This window comes from Trematomus bernacchii, unplaced genomic scaffold (genome assembly GCF_902827165.1).
Source record: "Trematomus bernacchii unplaced genomic scaffold, fTreBer1.1, whole genome shotgun sequence".
In the NCBI taxonomy this organism is placed as follows: domain Eukaryota; kingdom Metazoa; phylum Chordata; class Actinopteri; order Perciformes; family Nototheniidae; genus Trematomus; species Trematomus bernacchii.
This window is the reverse complement of record NW_022987552.1, coordinates 1506777-1529135: the sequence shown is the minus strand read 5'-3', so window position 1 is coordinate 1529135 and position 22359 is coordinate 1506777. Positions and strand designations below refer to the sequence as shown.

The window sequence follows — 22359 nt, the reverse complement described above, 5'->3', positions numbered from 1 at the left end:
CTTTCTCTCTTAATTCATAGTAAAATAATTTATTTGAAAGGATAATCATAGGTTTTTAACAACTTAATCTGCAAAGGATGTCATATGTAGTGGAGTAAGAAGTACTATATATGCCTCTGATATGTAGTGGAGTAGCAGTATCAAGTGCGTACAATTTAAATACTGAAGTACAAATACTTATACACAGTACTTGAGTAAATGTACTCGGTTACTCTTCTTCTCTGCTGAGGGTTTCCTGTCTGTGTTCCCTCTGCTCCCTCTCAGAGTCCAAACAAGTGCAGGTCGGGTGAACTGGAAACTCGTGTGGTGTGTGTGTGTGTGTGTGTGTGTGTGTGTGTGTGTGTGTGTGTGTGTGTGTGTGTGTGTGTGTGTGTGTGTGTGTGTGTGTGTGTGTGTGTGTGTGTGTGTGTGTGTGTGTGTGTGTGTGTGTGTGTGTGTGTGTGTGTGTGTGTGTGTGTGTGTGTGTGTGTGTGTGTGTGTCAGAATGTACCCTGCCTCTCGCCCAGATGCATGCTGGGAGTGCAGTATAGGAAAGAGGGTTTAGAGTTTAGACTCTGTGGCTGCTTTTCACACAAAACACAGAAGCATGTTGATGAGCTGTTAGAGAAGAGTCAGTTTAGAGAGAGACAAATGTGTAAATGACTAGAACACACACACACACACACACACACACACACACACACACACACACACACACACACACTTTCCACACTAGCAGCATGACGTTGTGCAATTAGCCATTTCCAGTAGTCACCCTCCCTCTCTGGCTCTCTCTCTCTCTTATACACACACACACACACACACACACACACACACACACACACACACACACACACACACACACACACACACACACACACATTCTGATAGCTGGAGGCATACCAGTGGATTTTCCATCTCGATCAAACCAGCGAACAGAGTGAGTCACAATCAGAGCTTCACACTAACTGGAACAGACACACTTTTATCAGCTACATCACACACACACACACACACACACACACACACACACACACACACACACACACACACACACACACACACACACACACACACACACACACACACACACACACACACACACACACACACACACACACACACACACACACACAATAAATACTTAAGTAATACAAATAATGAGGACTATAATAATTATTTAATTCTAAATAACAAATGACCAGTGTGACAGAGTGTGTGTTTGTTTAAGTAAATCAGCTTGTTGACATGCTGCAGTTCATCAGGATAAAGTCATCTCATGCAAGTAAACAAGTAAACAAAAGCAACGTCCTCGTCAGGTTGAGTTTATCCGTTATTCTGCTCTATAATAAAACATATCCTCACTCCTCTCATGTTAAAATCTCTGTAGTTGTTGATGAGACGTCACACAGTTCCTGATGAATCCCCCGTGTTTTAAAGGTGGGTTTCTTGCTGTTCTGGACTAATTCAGGCCCATTGTGTCACATGCTTCCTGCTCTTACCTCGTCTCTAAGCTGCTCGCCGCACAAGGACAGCCATTGTTCTGCAGAGAAGAGATTTCATCTGTGCTCCACTTTGCTCTCTGCTGCTCCACCTCCCTTTACTCTCTGCTGCTCCACCTCCCTTTACTCTCTGCTGCTCCACCTCCCTTTGCTCTCTGCTGCTCCACCTCCCTTTACTCTCTGCTGCTCCACCTCCCTTTACTCTCTGCTGCTCCACCTCCCTTTACTCTCTGCTGCTCCACCTCCCTTCACTCTCTGCTGCTCCACCTCCCTTTACTCTCTGCTGCTCCACCTCACTTTACTCTCTGCTGCTCCACCTCCCTTTACTCTCTGCTGCCCCACCTCCCTTTGCTCTCTGCTGCTCCACCTCACTTTGCTCTCTGCTGCTCCACCTCCCTTTACTCTCTGCTGCTCCACCTCACTTTACTCTCTGCTGCTCCACCTCACTTTACTCTCTGCTGCTCCACCTCCCTTTACTCTCTGCTGCTCCACCTCCCTTTACTCTCTGCTGCTCCACCTCCCTTTACTCTCTGCTGCTCCACCTCCCTTTACTCTCTGCTGCTCCACCTCCCTTTACTCTCTGCTGCTCCACCTCCCTTTACTCTCTGCTGCTCCACCTCCCTTACTCTCTGCTGCTCCACCTCCCTTTACTCTCTGCTGCTCCACCTCCCTTTACTCTCTGCTGCTCCACCTCCCTTTACTCCCCTCTGGCAGCTTCAAAGGAGGGACACACGTAACCAGGGGAAAGAAAGACATCAGGGAATCTGCCTGAAATCATTTCACTTACTCTCTAAAATAGTCCTGAGAACGGTGATGTTATATTAAAGGAATAAAGGGCGGCACAATATATCATTCCAGCATCATCACGTCACAACAACTCGGATGTGTTGTTTCATTTCATTTCATTTCATTTCATTGTTTATTTGAACCGGGACATTAATGAACATTTTAAACAAAATAATGTTTTTAAATGTAAATGAGCCGGATTTGAGCTTTGAGCTAGTTTCCATCCGTAGTCCCGTCACAACGTTTAAGAACATGACATTTATAAACAAGGCAAACAGAAATACATGATATGCAGAAAGAGCATGAGCAGCATACAAGCCACAAGGCAGTACATTGTTCATACATTGCATCTATCAATTACAAGCAGACGTTAGAAGTAACTAAGTACATTTACTCAAGTACTGTACTTAAGTACAATTTTGAGGTACTTGTACTTTACTTGAGTATTTACTCAAGTACAAGATCTAAGTACTTCTACTTTTACTCAAGTATAAGATCTGAGTACTTCTACTTTTACTCAAGTACAGATCTGTGTACTTCTACTTTTACTCAAGTACAAGATCTGAGTACTTCTACTTTTACTCAAGTACAAGACCTGAGTACTTCTACTTTTACTCAAGTACCAGATCTGAGTACTTCTACTTTTACTCAAGTACCAGATCTGAGTACTTCTACTTTTACTCAAGTACCAGATCTGAGTACTTCTACTTTTACTCAAGTACCAGATCTGAGTACTTTAACTTTTTTTTGTAGTACTTCTCCCACCTCTGATAACAAGTATACTGTAAAAATACAATTGAGTTTGTTTACATTTCTCTGAAGTGTTTCCTTGTCCGATGTGAGGGTCCGAGGACAGAGGGGGTCGTATCGATATTCTGTACAAACTGTAAAGTCCACTGAGACGTATAATGTAACGTTTGTGATATTGGGCTATAAGCATGGATTGATTGATTGATTGATTGATTGATTGATTGAACATCTTCTCTCCAGCGCCCCCTGCTGGGCGCAGTGAAGCGGGACTCCCTGCTGAGCGGGCGTCCCATCTGGATGGAGAAGATGGTTCTGGGCCGGGTCAAAGTGCCGCACACCTTCTCCGTGCACACCTACACCCGGCCCACCATCTGCCAGCTCTGCAAGAGGCTGCTGAAGGGGCTCTTCAGGCAGGGCATGCAGTGCAAAGGTGACACTCAGGAGGAACAATATCAAGTTAATCAGGCTTTCTCTAAATACATTAATTTAACTGTATTTATGTATTTTTTGCTAATCCAGTCGCTATATTATTTAATTAAAAAAAACGTTTTAATTGTATTTATTAATTCATTTGTGAAGTGATCACGTGACAGGGGAAGAGAGACAGAGGTATTTTTACCCTTTTTATTAATTACATTATGTATGTTGTGATTAACAGCTATAACATGACAGGGGAACAGACTGGTATTTGTATTGATTGATTGATTAATTGGTTGATGGATTGATTGTTTTTTCTATTGATTGGTTGATTGATTAAGTGATACCATGAAATGTATATTTATTACAAAAAAACTTATTTTATTTAAGTCTTTGATGGAATAACTGTCACAAAACCCAAATGCTAATTCTAATAAAGTTTTATTTTATTGATTGATTAATTGATTAATACATCGAGTACAGATATACCATCGTTTCTGTTGTTCTGTTTCGTTGGCAGAGAGCAAGAGAACATCAATACGTTTATTTAATTGTAATCATTAAACCATGTGTTTTAGTTCACCGGTCAGACACAGCCGTCCCCAGATGTTCAAGCTTCTGTAATGAATGTTTGATTTGTTGTTTTTAATTCTCTGTTTCTCTTCTGCTGCAGATTGTAAATTTAACTGCCATAAGAGATGTGCGGCGAAAGTTCCTCGAGACTGCCTCGGGGAGGTGGACTTCAACGGAGGTGAGATCTACTGTATATTATAATAATCAAAAACGTATTTTATTATTTAAAAAATGTTATAATAGTTTTTAGAATGAATGATTTATTCATATATACTTTTTTTAATTGTCCTTTTTTTTGTATATTTTTGTGTCTTTTACTCATTTTATAATATATTTAAAAATGAATAGTTCATGTATATATACTGATCTTTCTTTCCCAGTAATTTATCATCTATTTATGGCTTTTTTCTGTGTAAATTAATTGTCTTTTTACATTTTTTATTTAAAAATTATAATAAATATGTATATTTTTCCACTTTTTTTGTTATATTTCCTCGGCTTTTTCCATCTTTAATTTCTCCTACTGCGCTTAGGTGTGCCCTAATAAACACCAATGCATATTCCTTGTATGTGTAAACCCACTATAATACACATCATATTTCTCGTGTGTTTCTTTCAGAGCCAGCGAGTCTCAGTCTGGACTCGGAGGCGACGATGGAGGTGGACAACAGCGATGCTAACAGCGATGCTAACAGCGATGCTAACAGCGAACACAGCCTCGACGAGACGGACGACAAGCTGTTCTTCATCGAGGGAAACTGCACCGACGGAGAGAAAGACGACGAGACCATCAGAGCCTTCAGGTACAATAACTCTGGATTACCCATGATGCTCTGCGGTAATCATGTGCATCTGGTTGTCAGATTAATAATACGTTAATTGGATAGTGGTTGAAAGTGTAGAGGGGAAACTTTGATGCCAAGGCCAGCTTCTAACCTGATGTTTGTATATATTGATATACCCTTTCTTTACTTATTGCCCATTAAGGCCTAAAAGATGCTTTGATATAGGCCCAATTCCAAACCGCCCCCTACACACTACCCCTCAGTAAAGTGCACAACAAGATAGACATGTAATATCGTCATACAGATGTTAACAACTTCATGGTTACCTCAATTCTTTTTTAACTTAGGATCATACCTGGGTGTAGGTAGGTAGGGTGTGGTTTGGAATTGGGCCTCTGTATGATGTCTGATGTCTGTGTGTGTGTTTCTGTGTGTTTCTGTGTGTGTGTCTGTGTGTGTGTCTGTGTGTGTGTTTCTGTGTGTTTCTGTGTGTGTGTGTTTCTGTGTGTGTGTGTGTGTGTCTGTGTGTGTGTCTGTGTGTGTCTGTGTCTGTGTGTGTTTCTGTGTGTGTGTTTCTGTGTGTGTGTCTGTGTGTGTGTTTCTGTGTGTTTCTGTGTGTGTGTGTGTCTGTGTTTCTGTGTGTGTGTGTGTCTGTGTGTGTGTTTCTGTGTGTGTGTGTGTGTGTGTGTGTGTGTGTGTCTGTGTGTGTGTTTCTGTGTGTTTCTGTGTGTGTTTCTGTGTGTGTGTCTGTGTGTGTGTCTGTGTCTGTGTGTGTGTGTGTGTCTGTGTGTGTGTTTCTGTGTGTGTCTGTGTGTGTGTTTCTGTGTGTGTGTGTGTTCCCCGCAGTCCGTCCACCAGCACCAACATCCCTCTGATGCGATTGGTTCAGTCGATCAAACACACCAAGAGGAAAAGCTCCACGATGGTGAAGGAGGGCTGGATGGTTCATTACACCAGCCACGACAACCTGGTGAGGAAACACACAATATATATATACACACAAGATGTATACACACAAGATATATACACACATCATATATACACACATCATATATACACACATCATATATACACACATCATATATACACACAATATATACACACAGATCATTTTTAAATGCGTGGGGAAACTGGATTTAGTGACAGATGCTCCCGATAGAATACAAATATACATAGAGACAGTATAATGTACCTCAAAACTGAGCCTAAGTACAGTTCTTAGGTTCATGTTACTTTGCAGCTAGTCTGAAGTTTGTTAATATGTTAAAATCCAGGTTTGGCTGAAAGCTGGTTGGCTCTGTTGTGATAGGTCAACAGCTTAGAGATGTCCCGCCCCCGTAGCCTATCACGTACAATGTGTTGGAGCGCGAGCCAATAGTAGCACGAGTTTTCCATAGTGATGTCGCTATGCTCTGACAGTAACCAAAGGAGTCTAATGGAGGCGTTTCAGGCACGAGGGAACACAGGGATTTCAGCCTTTGCAGACCATTTACATGCACTAAATCCTACAGTCTTACACAGTGTACATACATATTTACATAAACTCTATAATATATAAATAATATATCGTGTGTGTGTTTGTGTGTGTGTGTGTTCAGAGGAAGAGGCATTACTGGAGGCTGGACAGCAAGACTCTGACTCTGTTCCAGAACGAAAGTGGAGCCAAGTATTACAAGGTAGGAGATCCAGGTCCGATTACTGTGTGTGTGTGTGTGTGTGTGTGTGTGTGTGTGTGTGTGTGTGTGTGTGTGTGTGTGTGTGTGTGTGTGTGTGTGTGTGTGTGTGTGTGTGTGTGTGTGTGTGTGTGTGTGTGTGTGTTGTGTGTGTGTGTGTGTGTGTGTGTGTGTGTGTGTGTGTGTGTGTGTGTGTGTGTGTGTGTGTGTGTGTGTGTGTGTGTGTGTGTGTGTGTGATTATTCTCACTTCTTAGTTTTAAATCCCAAATGTTCGGGGGAAAAAAAAGGTCTCTAAATGAAAACAAAAACATTATATAAAATAAATATATGATATTATACAACGATAAATTAAAATGTAAAAAAAATAGTAATTCATATAAAAAAAGAAATGTACATTAACTATAATGAATTGAAAGTATAAGAAATATAAATGTAATTGTATACAACAGGACAAAAATAAATAAATTACATAAAATAAAGTAAATAAGCAGAAAAACAAATATGAAAATATACATATTTTACATTTAATATAGTATAAATACATTTTATATTATCATTTATTTAACAAAAAAATGTAAAGATGTAAAATAAAATATACACAAAAATGAACAAATAAATCTGAAAATAAATAAAATATTAAAATATCTTCAATATAATTTATGCAAAATATTATATATATATTTTAATATTAAATTGAATATATACCGAAATAAAAAAATACATGTGAGAAATTAAAAAGCTAAAAAAATATCAGCTGACAAAATAACTCTCATGTGATGTGAGGTCAGGAATCCAACACGAGGTCAAACCCAAAAACGTTCCAGGTTTTATTTTTGGGATTTCCTAGAAGGAGAATATGTTTCCTGGAAATATGAGCGAGTGATTTGAGGTCAGCTCGTTTCATGTCGCTCCCTTTTGATCCGTTGACCTTCACCTCAAAGAGACTCTCTCCCTCTCCACTGACCCACGTCCTGCCTTTTGATCAGAGAATACACCTGAGTGTGTGGTCGAAGAGGAGGAAGAGGAGGAAGAGGAGGAAGAGGAGGGGCCAAAGACGGGGAGATATTCCTCTCTCTGTGTGTTTGATCTGGCAGCGTTTGGGTTTTCCTTGGAAGGGTTTTTAATGTTAGAAAAGGAAAGAAGGGAAGTTTGAAGTTCAGAGAGAGTCTCAGTTCAGCAGAAACAGGAGAGGGTTCAGATGGAGCTGAAACACTGTCATTTTGATATTTTTTTATTAGTGGAAGTAATGTTTGGACTCAGTAGGGAATGAGTCCTTACCCCAAGTGAAGGAGTTCATGTATCTCGGGGTCTTGTTCTCGAGTGAGGGAACAATGGAGCGTGAGATGGGCCGGAGAGTCGGAGCAGCGGGAGCTTTACCGCTGTGACGAAAAGAGAGCTGAGCCAGAAGGCAAAGCTCTCTGTCTACCGGGCCATTTCCGTTCCTACCCTCACATATGGTCATGAAGGATGGGTCATGACCCAAAGAACCAGATACAAGCGGCCGAGATGGGTTTTCTCCGCAGGGTGGCTCCCTTAGGGATAAGGTGAGAAGTTCAGTCATCCGGGAGGGACTCGGAGTAGAACCGCTCCTCCAGTTGAGGTGGTTCAGGCACCTAGTAAGGATGCCACCTGGGCGCCTCCCTATGGAGGTGTTCCAGGCACGTCCAGCTGGGAAGAGACCGAAGGGTAGACCTAGGACCAGGTGGAGGGATTATATCTCTTGGCTGGCCTGGGAGCGCCTTGGGACCCCCCAGTCAGAGCTGGTTGATGACGGGAGAGGAACGTTTGGGGCTCTCTGCTGGAACTGATACCTCCACGACCCGACCACGGAGAAGCGGGAGAAGATGGATGGATGGATGTTTGGACTCCTTTGTCTTACCGGCAGGAGATCCCCCTGTCCTTGTTAAGGCTTTTCATTGGTTTAAATAATTAATCAATTGGTTTAAATTACTTAATTGACCAGAATGTGAAGAGAGGTGATGTTTTATCAGTCCAGAGGTTTCCAAGCTGAAAGTGGAAGTACGTCCAACAAGAGGACGTTTTTTGATATATTTTTCTTACCGGTAGTAGATCCCGCTGTCTTATTGATCATTTACAAACAATTGTTGCGCCTTTATTGCTTAAAATTACACTTAAAATGGTTATAAAAAGTACAATTTAGCAGAATGTGAAGAGAGGAGCTGTCTTGTTAGTGTTGAGGCTTTGTTTTCCAAGCTGAAAGGGGAGGTTTGTCCAACGAAAGGACGTTTTTTTATTTATTTTGGACTCCTTTTTCGTACCGGCAGGAGATCCCGCTGTGTTTGAGATCCTTTTTAAACCTTTTTTACGCCTTTATTGGTTCAAATTACTCTTAAAATGGTTTTATAAAGTAACATTTAGCAGAATGTGAAGAGAGGAGATGTTTTTAAGTGCAGAAGTGTTGGTTTCTGAACTGAAAGTGGAGGTACTTCCAACAAAATGGAAGTTTTTTGGATAAATTCGGACATTTGTTGACTTATTATTTTCGGACAAACAAGAGATCCCACTGTCTTTGGATCATTTTCAGACCATCGTGGGTTCTTTTTATTGGTTCAAATTACTCTTAAAATGGTTATAAAAAGTAACATTTAGCAGAATGTGAAGAGAGGAGATGTTTTTAAGTGCAGAAGTGTTGGTTTCTGAGCTGAAAGTGGAAGTATTTCTGTCTCTTATGGCGCTTGCATCTACATATTTCTGACGTTCTCTGTCTCCTACCCCACAGGAGATCCCTCTGTCTGAGATCCTGCAGGTGGAGTGTGCGCAGGACTTTGTGAACTTGCCTCCAGGCGGGAACCCTCACTGCTTCGAGGTGATCACGGGGAACATGGTGTACTACGTGGGGGAGAATCTGGGAGAGAAGCATCCCAACACGGCGCTGATGGCGTCCGGATGGGAGAAAGCCGTCCGACAGGCCATGATGCCCGTCACCCCCAAAGCCAGCGGGCAGGGCAAGGAGCACAGTGAGTCCCAGGGATATATACAGATTCATCAATAGTTTACATCACATACAAATAAATAGATAAACACAGAAATGAATCAACAAATGAGGGTGAAAGAAACCCTTAAATTATATGGAGAAAAAATTGATTAAATTACATTATATAAAACAATTATATGTACAGAAGAAATATAAGTATTTCTTCTGCAATAAATAAATACATATACACAGAAATAAAGGAGAGAAACATGTCCTACCAAGGAAGCGTCCTCGACATTGAGAAACACCCCCTGTCTGGAGATCCAACCACTTGTAATGTCAACTTCCTGCACGTTTTTCAAAGTAAAAGCCTCTCAGGGTTGGGAATTGATTCCAGTTCTCAAAACGCTTTCAATGTCAAACATTCGGAGAAAGTGTTACATTTAGACCACCAGAAAGTTACCAAAGAAAACATTTTTTAATTAAAACATGACCGTATCAAGCGTCTTTGAGCATTAGGAAAAGCACTATAAAAATCCCATGTATTATTATATATAAATAGTAAACAATAGCAGCCTTTTTCAAAATAAAAGCCTTGTCCTTTGAGTCTTTTTAAGAATGAACCGACCTGGACTTCCCACAGTTTGAAGTCCTGTCAGTGACGTTACATAAAGTTTGTGTCTGATGACCTGGACATTAACAGACTGGCAGTATTGATCCAGGGATGAAACTGGGACAGAGATCTGAAATCAATCTCAGCTCATGAGTGGAAATTCACTCTGAGCCGCAGCTTCCTCTGAACACAAAGCGCCCTCTTGCTTTCATCCACTGATCTGTTTATTTCACAATGAGCAGAGGATGATCTGACAGCCGTAGAGCTTCTGAATCTTTGATATGATAGTTTCTGTCTGATCAGGATGGACAGACACGACAAAAACCAGCTTTACGCAACATTTCTACTGTGAATGTTCTGTGGAAATACGCTTTAAATGACATAAGAAGCTGAAAAATGCACTTTGGGAATACAGTAGTCCTAAATAACCATCACACAAATGCTCCTTACTGTCAGCATGAAGTCAGTGTGGTTAATTGGCTCCTTGTTAATTTACAAACCTGTTTTGTGTGTGTGTGTGTGTGTGTGTGTGTGTGTGTGTGTGTGTGTGTGTGTGTGTGTGTGTGTGTGTGTGTGTGTGTGTGTGTGTGTGTGTGTGTGTGTGTGTGTGTGTGTGTGTGTGTGTGTGTGTGTGTGTGTGTGTGTGTGTGTGTGTGTGTGTGTGTGTGTGTGTGTGTGTGTGTTCAGAAGAAGTCTCTATCAGCATATCAGTGTCAAACTCCCAGATACAGGAAAATGTGGTAAGTCCTCACTCATGTTTGCTTCTCATTTAAGGGTCAATTATACACTAAGGTTATGAAAAATGTCTCGTGAAATCAACAAAACTCAACTTGTTCTGTGTTGCATGAAAAAAAAATTGTAAGAAAGATGGAAAAATGTTATAGTTTGTAAATATCGGACGACCTGAAATATGATTTATCGTTATGGAGGAATTTTAAGTTAATTTCTTTAACACTTGTTGAGATATGTCACACTGGACGTCTAGCTTCAGTGTGGCTGAATCAATTCTCCATCTACTAACTTTACTCAGAATGTTTTATTGAACGTTTGTCCCTTCCAGGCTTCCATACTCACCAGGGCTTTTAGGTTGAAACGCCAAATAAAACCTCCTTTTTCAAATGTCACAGAGCTTTAAACCTGTTAAGCCCGAGAGCCCCCGGTAGAGGGGGCTGCGAGGTTTTTTTTCTCACGAAACTGTGTCTCAGGACTTCTTAATATTTAAAAACCTATTAATGTGTCATACCAGATTAACGGGAAGAAACTCAGCTAACTGACGATATGAACCATTTTTACCAAAACAAAACACAAGTCTCATAAGAAGCTAACACACTTAGGTACAAAAATACCCTTATTACTTATCGTAACTGCACATACAAGATATCAAACACAGACATCACAACACGTAGCTTTACGGAGCATTCACGGGAGGTGTCAACCATCAAAATCGAGCAAGGGGGGCCAGAGATAGGTCAAATCCACCCAAATGACCCCAGAAGTGTTTTTTTTTTTCTAAACCTCTCTAAAAAGGTCAAATGTCACTTGTTTTGCATCAATCTTGATACAGGGTACTTATTATATGTTGTACTTTGGATTCCTAAAGCTTTTAGTCTACTAACCCATCATCCAAGGGTAGTTTTCACTATAAGTAAAAAAGAACTTTTGGACGGACACTATAATTTACAGTTTTTTACTATGTAAAATCTGAATTTACTTTGAAATTAAAAACATCTATATTGATTCTGACTTTTCTACATCCAACTCACAGGTTTATCATTACTTTGAGAAAAAAGATTATTAATTTAACCCTTTTAGAAGGGAAGATATGGTCATTTGTTCTGGGAATGTCATTTTCGAGCCTGAGGCCTGAAAAACAGGCTCAGGGCTTAACAGGTTAAAGGTGTTCTAGCTTATAATCAAGGCACAGTCAATTACAAATATATGTATTTACTTACTAATTAAACTGTGTGATCTCTCTTTCAGGACATCAGCTCAGTTTATCAGATCTTTGCCGACGAAGTCCTCGGATCCGGACAGTTTGGGATCGTCTACGGAGGTGAGAGGGACACACGCAGCACTTACGGTTAAAAGCCAAATCAAGATAAGAAGCCGGATCAAACACATCAAACCTCTTGAATCTACAAAACAGGCAGAAAGTATAGAAGTCTTCAAATAAAAAGGCTAAGAAAATGCCTTCATGTGTGGATCGTGTTCCTGCTGACTCCAGATAGCTTCCTGTGTAGATAATTAGTTCATTGATTAATGTTTCAGTCGAGAGCTAAAGTGTTTTCCTCCACAGGTAAACACAGAAAGACGGGCAGAGACGTGGCGATTAAAATCATCGACAAAATGAGATTTCCAACCAAACAGGAGAGCCAGCTGAGGAACGAGGTCGCCATCCTGCAGGTACCGAATATATTCAAGATGCACGTACAAATACACATTTAATCAAGTACTGCATCTAAGTACTCTCTTTTGACATTATGCTATATATACTTCTATACATTTGAGAGAATAATATGGTTCTTTTTACTCCGCTATCACACACTAAATCACATTACTACTAATCTACTAGTTACATCTTGACAAACTACTTAGTACAAAGTAATATAATATCTGAAAAGAGCCCTTCTGCATACAGAGTACTTATCCTCAATTCTTTACTTGAAATGGAATATTTTAACATCATTTTATTAGTAAGTAAATAGTCTGAGTACTTCTTCCACCTCTGAATACAGTATACATGCAAGTAAAATGCAGGACTACCTCAAATATATACAATCCTACAGTATATGTACAGTAGAATAAATACTGTATTTGTTTATGTTAAGAAATGTTTGTGTCCAGCAGAATACAATCTGAATATTTGTATCTTAAACTCCTCTTAGGATATGTCAGTAGTAACTCCCAAGTTATTTTTCACTTGTCTTTACATTGTTTTCTAACTTCCTGTTGGATTGGAGTTCTTAAAGCAACTCAAGTGACTAAAACTACATTAAATTGTGTTTCTTGTCCATGTTTTCCCGCCTGTTTCCTTCAGAACCTGCACCACCCGGGCATCGTGAACCTGGAGTGCATGTTCGAGACCCCGGAGCAGGTGTTCGTTGTGATGGAGAAGCTGCACGGAGACATGCTGGAGACCATCCTGTCCAGTGAGAAGAGCCGGCTCCCTGAACGCATCACCAAGTTCCTGGTCACGCAGGTCAGTGAACGCCACATTCTCTCGCACTATTTTATCTGTTTGATTTGTTCTATGTCCTATATTATATTCAGAGATGGCAAAAGTACACACATCCTTTACTCAAGTAGAAGTACAGATACTCGTGTTTAACAATACTCTGGTAAAAGTACTGACTAAACTTCAAGTAAAAGTAAAGAAGTATGGGCTGACCAATCACAACAGAGATAACCAATCAGAGCAGACTGGGCTCTGGTTTCAGACAGAGGGTGAAAAGAGGTGCTGCAGCACATTAAAGCACGGAGACATGTTACAGGTTTGCGAATCCTGTCTGAGTTATTTTAAGATCTCAAAGATTCAAAGACCACAGCCTTGTGTTAAATCTTCTTCTTCACGTTGTGTTTGTAGATCCTCGTGGCCCTCAGACATCTTCACTTCAAGAACGTCGTGCACTGTGACCTGAAGCCGGAGAACGTCCTCTTGACTTCAGCAGAACCTTTCCCTCAGGTTAGAAACACTTAAAGGGGACCTATCATGCAAAATGCACTTTTGTACGTCTTTTATACATGAATATGTGTCCCCAGTGTTCCAGGGAACTCACCAAGTGTCAGAAAACACAACCCTCTCTATTTTCCTCCATACCCAAATCTCTAAAGACGGGGCTGCAACGGATCTGATAAAAACTGATCCAGATTTGAAATTGTTCTGACGTCAGAAACAGGGAGCTCCGCCTATATGGGCAACTCTCCACCTATCAGGGGAATGTGGGGTTGGGCCACGGCCATTGCCGCTCGAAAGCGCTGGAGACGCTGTAGTACATATGCCAGGCCTGTAAGTGGCGCTGTAGTCTGCCACAAAAGCAGCGAAGAAGACTTCTCACAGAATCAGCCCTTGCAAAAACAGGGCTGGAAAAGAGCAAATAGAGCGAAATGAGGCATGGCTAAAATGCATGATCTGTTTGGTATTTTGAAAAAAAGACTTCACAGACATGTTTTATATAGGTATGGCCCTACAATATATTATTCAAATATAGCATGATAGGTAGGGATGTCCCGATCACCTTTTTTTGCTCCCGATCCGATTCCGATCATTTGATTTTGACAATCTGCCGATACCGATTTTTCCCGATCCGATCTTTATGCAATGCATTAAGAGAAAAAAAAGGTAACAGATAACGGCTGGTCATCCAACGCGATGAATTCAGCTATCTTGGCTGTTATTTTTTTGGCCTTTTCACTGTTCTGGGGCAGTTTCTCTTTCCTTTTAAAAGTCTCTGAAAGTGTCGGTTGTTTCAGTGCCGTTACCTGAGTGGCCACTGTGTACTCGTCGTGTTGTTGTTGGTGTTTGTATTAGATTGGTCGTGTTGAACGTAGCTCTGTTCTTTCCACCACGCGGAACCTCCGCCTTGCAAACATTGCATCTGGCTGTTACACTGCCTTCGCTTTCAATTTTATAATACTTCCAAACTCCTGACATTTTCTCTGTCCCGACTCCCGAGTCACCAGCTGAACGTAGCCTCTTGTTAGCTTACTGCTACTATTAGACACTGCGCCCACTCTGTTGCCAGATTTGAGAGAAATAAGCAACCAGGTCGATGAAAACAAGCCCAAAAGAAGCAACACATACATGATGTTGTGTCATTTTAAACCAAAACTAAGGCCTCAGGATGACTTTAAGACGTGAACATCATTCATCATTCGTCATTGTTGTTTTGTAACATTAAATAAAATAATAAAAATATTTTATAAAAAAAAAAAAAAAAAAAAAAAAAAATTCCCGATCCCCGATTTTTTTCTCCCGATTCCGATCTTTTGAAAATCACGTGATCGGCTCCGATCCCCGATCACGTGATCGGATCGGGACATCTCTAATGATAGGTCAACTTTAAAGTAACAAACCTATTTTGAAAATGTAAGAAGTAGAAAGTACAGATATTTGTTTTAAAAATGTAAGAAGTAAAAGTAAAAATGTGTCCAGAAAAATATACTTAAGTACAGTAACTAAGTATTTGTACTCCACTACTTCCCACCTCTCTCCTGCAGGTGAAGCTGTGTGACTTCGGTTTCGCTCGGATCATCGGAGAGAAGTCGTTCCGGCGCTCGGTGGTCGGCACGCCGGCGTACCTGGCTCCCGAGGTTCTGCGGAGCAAAGGTTACAACCGCTCTCTGGACATGTGGTCGGTGGGCGTCATCGTGTACGTCAGCCTCAGCGGGACGTTCCCCTTCAACGAGGACGAGGACATCAACGACCAGATCCAAAACGCTGCCTTCATGTATCCATCGAACCCCTGGAAGCAGATCTCAGAGCAGGGTGAGTTTAACATCTCAACACTGCAATGTGATAGCTAAAGTGCCTTTTGTACCGTAAACAGAGCAGGAGAAGTTGCTGGAATGGCGTCTTATCGCAAATTGTGTATATATATAGTTATATACCTATTTTTATATATCTTTGTTATTGTATTCGGGATTGTGGGAAACGGTATTTCGATCTCTCTGTCTGTACACACAAACTGACAATAAAGTTGACTTTGACCTTTAAAGGGGACCTATCATGCAAAATGCACTTGTGTACGTCTTTTATACATGAATATGTGTCCCCGGTGTTCCAGGGAACTCACCAAGTGTCAGAAAACACAACCCTCTCTATTTTCCTCCATACCCAAATCTCTAAAAAAGGGGCTGCAACGGATCTGATAAAAACTGATCCAGATTTGAACACTGTCCTGACGTCAGGACGGTGGCGCTACGGCTATTGGGCCAACTCCACCAATCAGGAGGAGACAGCCATGGCCATTGCCGTTCGAAAGCGCTGGAGACGCTGTAGTACATATGCCAGGCCTGTAGGTGGTGCTGTTCTCACAGAATCAGCCCTTGCAGAGCAGAGCTAAAAAATGTCAAATTGAGCGAAATGAGGCATGGCTAAAATGCATGATCTGTTTGGTATTTTGAAATAATATAAATATGCCTTATATAGGTATGGTCCTACACTATATTATTCAAATATAGCATGATAGGTCCACTTTAAGTCATTTTTTAGGAACATTTGTCATTCCAGTGTCACCTTGTAACATTAAGTATTCTAAATTAGGATTATTTAGGACATGGGACAACTTTACAACACTGCAATTGTGTAATTGATGTGCTTTTTATACTATAAACTGAGCCAGAAAGTTGGATAAAAGTTGCTTAAATTGTGTTTAAAGGGATTAAACATCTTAAATTGGAGGTATTTTAATAGTAAAATCCGCTAATTTCTCATTAAACAAAAACAACTCGTTCTTCATGTACCCCTCAAACCCCTGGAAGCAGATCTCAGAGCAGAGTGAGTTTAAAATATCAGACTCATAGTGTTTTTAACTTTCCGTCATTTCCTCAGTGAAAGAAAACCTATTGGTTGTTGACTATAAACACCTGGATACATGCAGGAGTATTTCAAGACATTAGATGTAATAAATCCAGATGTATTAAATATATTTGAAGACAGGACTGTGGATCAAACTTTAGATCTGAAGCAGACTTCCTGTAGATGTTCACTCTCAGTGTTTCTTCCTCCTCTTTCAGCCCAGGACCTGATCAACAACCTGCTGCAAGTGAAGATGAGGAAGCGCTACAGCGTGGACAAATCTCTGAGCCACCCCTGGCTGCAGGTAACACACTTTATATGTCTTTTACTAACCTAAAAACAAACCCAGAGGACTCTTCAGACAGCCAAAGGAAATGTAATGTAAAAATCTGTCCTGTGAAATAACCAAAAGTATTCAAACTCAAGCAGAAATGTAGCTTTCGTGCTGGGACATGCCCTCTTTAATAAGCTAATGGAAAAATGTGCTTTTATTAACATGTCGAACTATATTTCTACATTACATTACATTGATGAAATGTAATGTAGAAATCTGTCTTGTGAAATAACCAAAAGTATTCAAACTCAAGCAGGAATGAAGCTTTCATGCTGGGACATGCCCTCTTTAATAAGCTAATGGAAACATGTACTACCTCCTGTAGCACTACCAGACCTGGATGGACCTCCAACATGTTAATAATTGATTATTCGTAATTATGTGTTTCTATAAATGTTGATTTTTGAACTTCACATCACTCTTGCTCTCCGTAATAATCTAATCAAGTGTTTTAAGTGACTCTTATCCTGCTTTCTGGGGGTTTAAATGTTATTTATCCCGTCTTCCTCCAGTTCATTTAAAATACTCTTTTCTGCTGTAACAAATGTACATTTCCCTTCTGTGGGATGAATAAAGGGATTCTGATTCTGATTCTGTTTCGTCCCTCAGGACTATCAGACCTGGATGGACCTCAGAGAGTTCGAGACGCGTCTGGGCGAGCGCTACATCACGCACGAGAGCGACGACGCTCGCTGGGAGGAACACGCAGACGAGAGAAACCTTCATTACCCAAAACACTTCATCATGTCCCGAAACCTGGACGACATGGACGAGGATCCCTGAACATTGTTTCCTATAAGGACACATGGACTCAGGCAGCTGAGAAACGACACTGTGACAATCATTCAGGTCTAGAGAGCTTTTATTTTTAACACATTTTACAGCGTTTGTTTTTTTTACATCCTTGTTGTTCAACTGCTCATTTTATATTCATAGCACGATGAGTCCTAAAACCCGGATGTGAGTCAGCATTTCACCACTTCCTGTTCCCTCGTCTCAAAGCCAACGGGTTTTTTGAACACATTTTAGGAAAATATCTGTAAATAAGGTCTGTGATTGAGACACATTGAAGAGACGGGTCACGTTTTGTTCAAGGACATTAAATCCATCAGCAGTGACCCCACTGGTGATTTCTGAAGAGTTGACGTGTCTGAAAAACGATGGTTGTTACCAAGTGGCTGAATAGGACTACAGAAGTCGTGGAGGCCGTTGTACGTCATTACGCCGAACACGTAAACACTCCTCTAAGTTTGTTAGCCCTGTTCTGCTTGAAAGCAAGTCCCTGCCTCCTGCAAACTGTTCAAACAAACGCTTCAACTCGTACCATTTAGAATCTGTGTGTTTGAAAATGGATCTGAAGTTGGCGTGACGTTGAAGTCGTGCTGCTGGACTCGCCTGTAGTTCCTTTATAGCATCACGTTAGCATTTTGCTTCTGGCCATTCGATTTATGATTCGAACATTATAAAAGTAGGGTAGACTTGTGGAGATTATCCGGCTGAACAAAACGTGCATTTATCAAACAGGTTAGTTTTCCACAGAGCTTATTTTTTACAATATTCCAAAAGCCTATGGAGAAATCCCGTTGCTTTTTTGTCGAGGGAACCCATGCGCAGCTTACTTCAGGGTCGGCCTACAAAAATACGTCATCACTGCACCGCTCCATTACCGGGTTAATTAATATTACATATAATTAGCATTTTTGTGGGGAAATAAAAATTGTACAGGGCGTTTTTGTCAAGACGGTGGAAGAAGTTAAAGGTCAGAGGTGAACCCAATATTTCAGTTATTTGGTGAGCTTCATTACCCCCAAAACACTTCATTATGTCGACCTGGACGATATGGAAGAGGACCGTGAAAAACATTTCCTACGAGGAGACAAAGACTCAGGCAGCTGAGAAACGACACTGTGACGATCATTCAGGTCCAGAGAGCTTTTCTTTTAACACATTTTACAGCAGGGTTTTTTTTCTACAAGCCATAACAAACACACCGAGAGCCAAAAGCTGGAAGATTTTAATAAAGCGTCTGCGCTGCAAGACGAGCTGTAGCTAAAACAAGAGACTTTTTACACTTTTTCAGCAGCATATTTCTAGATCTCTTAAAGCTGTGCAGAGAGTTTCTATGTGACGATAAATCAGGAGAAATGTGTCTTAATTATTTTCTGACTGTAATGTTTTCATTGTTGGGATACTGTTTTAAAAATGGGAATTTCACTGATAATAACTTTTGGTTTGTTCTTCTGCAAAAGTAAACGTACTGTTAATCTGTAACGCTCATTACGCAGCAGAAAACTACATTTTATCAGATGGATGAAAACTTAAGCGTAGCGTTAGCGGAGGTTACGTTTTTGTACGGTGGCCTTTTAAGGACATTTTAGACTTTCAATGCTAATGTTGCAAATCAGAATATTAACTTACAGTTAGCATGCTAACAGCTACGGCAACTATCAGAAAACTCTAGGGCTGTCCTCGACTAAAGCATTTTTAGTTTTACAGATCTGTCTCCTGAGAAAATAATGCAACAGAACTACTTTAAATCTTTTGTTTACCAGAGATGTGCTAAGAAGTTTCTTGGAAAAAGTAATTCAGCATTACAAATGCAGAAAATCTGGCCTTGTCACATGCTAACTTTAGCATACTAACATAAAATGTCAATATATTAGACAAAACAATTCAACCTAAAACGTTTAACCTAATTATGTTTATTCTGATTGGGGATCATCTTATCTCACTTTCATTGTTTTTGAGAAAAGTTAGCTTTGTCACACAAACGCTAACCTTAGAATGCTAAAAGGCTTAATGTCAACAGCTAATGAATAATAAGCTATTTATCTAATGCTAACTTTGCCACCTGCATAGTAAGGCTTTGTGAAACATGACAAACTAATAAAACAGAAGTAAAACTATTGGTTCAAACTGATTACTAAATAAATCTTACATCGAAATGTATTTGAACTTCACTTCTTAAGTAGCCTCCTAGATTAGCTTTTGTAGCTAACTGTGTAGGTATCTACAATGTGAAAGCTAACGGAGCTAGCACAGTAATATTAGCATGTTAAAATGCTCTTTGCTAGCCACTTAATTGTTAACCAGCATACTAATCATCCATTCTTACTTGTTAGCATGTTAACAAAACACTGTGAAAAGGAGTTTTATCTGGCAAACATTTCACATGCTAACTATGCTAACTAAGTAGCCTATGTTTAAATAGGATTATTTAAGACTCAGGTATCATTAAATTAAATTGAGATTATGAAACATTAAACTTTTGCAGAGAAACTTAAGTTATTTTCAGAGTGATTCTCTCACTTTTTCTGATGAAGACGAGCTGAGAATTGAGCTGCTATTGTCTCAGAGCTGCAGCCTGAGAAATTATTTCACGTTTTATATTTTTGCAATAAATGTTTAATGTCATAATGTGGGTGAAAAATTAAATGGTCTACTTTGGGAAAATCAAATGCGACATCCTTGTTGTTCATCTGCTAATTGTATATTCATAGCACCATTACCGGGTTACTTAGTATACAGTGGCGTTTTTATATGTACAAAAGTGGTGGGGCACAAAAAACTTAGATGTCTATATATAAGCTTCTGCAGTGACGTGCAGTGAGGTTCATGGCTGCTGAGACACTGGCACTGACTCTTCAGGTTTACAAATATTATATTTTGACCTAAACCAAAATATAATATTATTTTCAAAAGCTTTTTTTGTCTGATGCTTCGATTAATTTTAAACAGACAGTTCAACAAAAGGATACCCAACAAATGTAATTTTATCATTTAAATATTGAATTGTTCTCTCTTAGTAAGATCCCATTTTCAATAAAATGGCGGTCTTACCTTGACTTGAAGATGAAGTCCATTTGCCTATCCTTCTGGACAAACATTTCTATTACTTTTTTGTAAAAGTCCTCCTTATGTTCTTGTAGTTTCAAAAGTCTATCATAAATCTAATCCATAGATTTATGATAAAAAAATTATAAAAGTAGGGTAGACATGTGGATGTTATCCGGCTAATCAAAACGTGCATTTATCTAACAGGTACGTTTCCCACAGATCTTATTTCGAGCTATTTTCTAAAATCCTCTGGAGAAATCTCATTGCTTTTTTGCAGCTTACTTCCTGGTTTTAGGACGCGTCACTGCAGCTCTCTCGTCTCCTCTTCACACACCACACTTTTCGCGGCACACGTACTTACAGCCAATCAGCTCTGAATGATTTGAGAAGACGTATGGTGGGGATGGTAGCTACGTGCCCCTCTGGTCATTATTTTTTTGCCACACACATTACATTACAAAATACTCTGAGTATGCGCAGTGTAGTTTTTACAGTCACCGTTCACTTCACAGCGAGAGGAAGGGGCATAATCAGGTTTTGTCCCACATGGCTCTAAACAGCTCAATAGGCACACACTGTGACTGTAGACACACTAATTAGAAGAACACAGACTAAAACAGCAATGTACAGACGAATCAGATGATTAAACATGATCTTAAAATATATTTTATATATTTTTTTATTTATTTCTTTTGCATTTTTGTAATCATTATTTGTAATACTTTCTGCTGACACTAGGTGGGGCTGTGCCCCACCTGCCCCTAATGACCAGTCGCCACTGTTAGTATAACATAATTAGCATTTTTGTTGGGAAATAAAAAAAGTACAGGGCTTTTTTGTCAAGATGGAGGAAGGAGTTAAAGGTTTTGAAACACGTTATTGCAGCAATGTTTGCTTTAAAGTCTAAAAATGTCATTTTTTGGGGTTCAAGCTATTCTTTTTAACCTGCAAAATCACTCTTGTAAAAAAGGATGTATCTTTAAAACATCTTAAATTGGATGTATTTGAATAGTAATATCCTCAGACTCAGCAAAACACACACACACACACACACACACACACACACACACACACACACACACACACACACACACACACACACACACACACCGGAGGAGCAGCGGCTCGTTGTGAGCTCAGCTAACAAGTTCAAGATGTGACGGAGCCTGAGCGACAACCTCAGCGGGGCCATATTCTGCTCATTTTCAGGTGTATATCAGTATGTAGTGTCTCTACTTTAAAGAGTCCTCTCCTGCTGATGTTCAGGTGTATATCAGTATGTAGTGTCTCTACTTTAAAGAGTCCTCTCCTGCTGATGTTCAGGTGTATATCAGTATGTAGTGTCTCTACTTTAAAGAGTCCTCTCATGCTGATGTTCAGGTGTATATCAGTATGTAGTGTCTCTACTTTAAAGAGTCCTCTCATGCTGATGTTCAGGTGTATATCAGTATGTAGTGTCTCTACTTTAAAGAGTACTCTCATGCTGATGTTCAGGTGTATATCAGTATGTAGTGTCTCTACTTTAAAGAGTCCTCTCATGCTGATGTTCAGGTGTATATCAGTATGTAGTGTCTCTACTTTAAAGAGTCCTCTCATGCTGATGTTCAGGTGTATATCAGTATGTAGTGTCTCTACTTTAAAGAGTCCTCTCCTGCTG

General features: G+C 40.1%; 1 protein-coding gene across 3 annotated transcripts in view; it reads left to right on the top strand.

The window, feature by feature from the left end:
• Nucleotides 1-17997, top strand: part of LOC117477199 (serine/threonine-protein kinase D3-like) — a 38841-nt gene extending 20844 nt beyond the window's left edge. The window contains exons 6-19 of one of the 3 annotated variants that reach the window (XM_034123859.1): nucleotides 3258-3447; nucleotides 4108-4185; nucleotides 4627-4810; nucleotides 5639-5762; nucleotides 6391-6468; nucleotides 9207-9444; nucleotides 10705-10754; nucleotides 11995-12067; nucleotides 12311-12417; nucleotides 13052-13213; nucleotides 13598-13696; nucleotides 15232-15499; nucleotides 16750-16835; nucleotides 17475-17997. In XM_034123859.1, the coding sequence (XP_033979750.1) occupies nucleotides 3258-3447; nucleotides 4108-4185; nucleotides 4627-4810; nucleotides 5639-5762; nucleotides 6391-6468; nucleotides 9207-9444; nucleotides 10705-10754; nucleotides 11995-12067; nucleotides 12311-12417; nucleotides 13052-13213; nucleotides 13598-13696; nucleotides 15232-15499; nucleotides 16750-16835; nucleotides 17475-17648 (1911 nt within the window). In that variant the 3' untranslated portion in view covers nucleotides 17649-17997. Of the gene's footprint in view, nucleotides 1-3257; nucleotides 3448-4107; nucleotides 4186-4626; nucleotides 4811-5638; nucleotides 5763-6390; nucleotides 6469-9206; nucleotides 9445-10701; nucleotides 10755-11994; nucleotides 12068-12310; nucleotides 12418-13051; nucleotides 13214-13597; nucleotides 13697-15231; nucleotides 15500-16749; nucleotides 16836-17474 lie in introns of all 3 variants that reach the window. The other 2 variants (XM_034123858.1, XM_034123860.1) reach the window with 2 other exon arrangements.
• Nucleotides 17998-22359: the final 4362 nt, after the last annotated feature.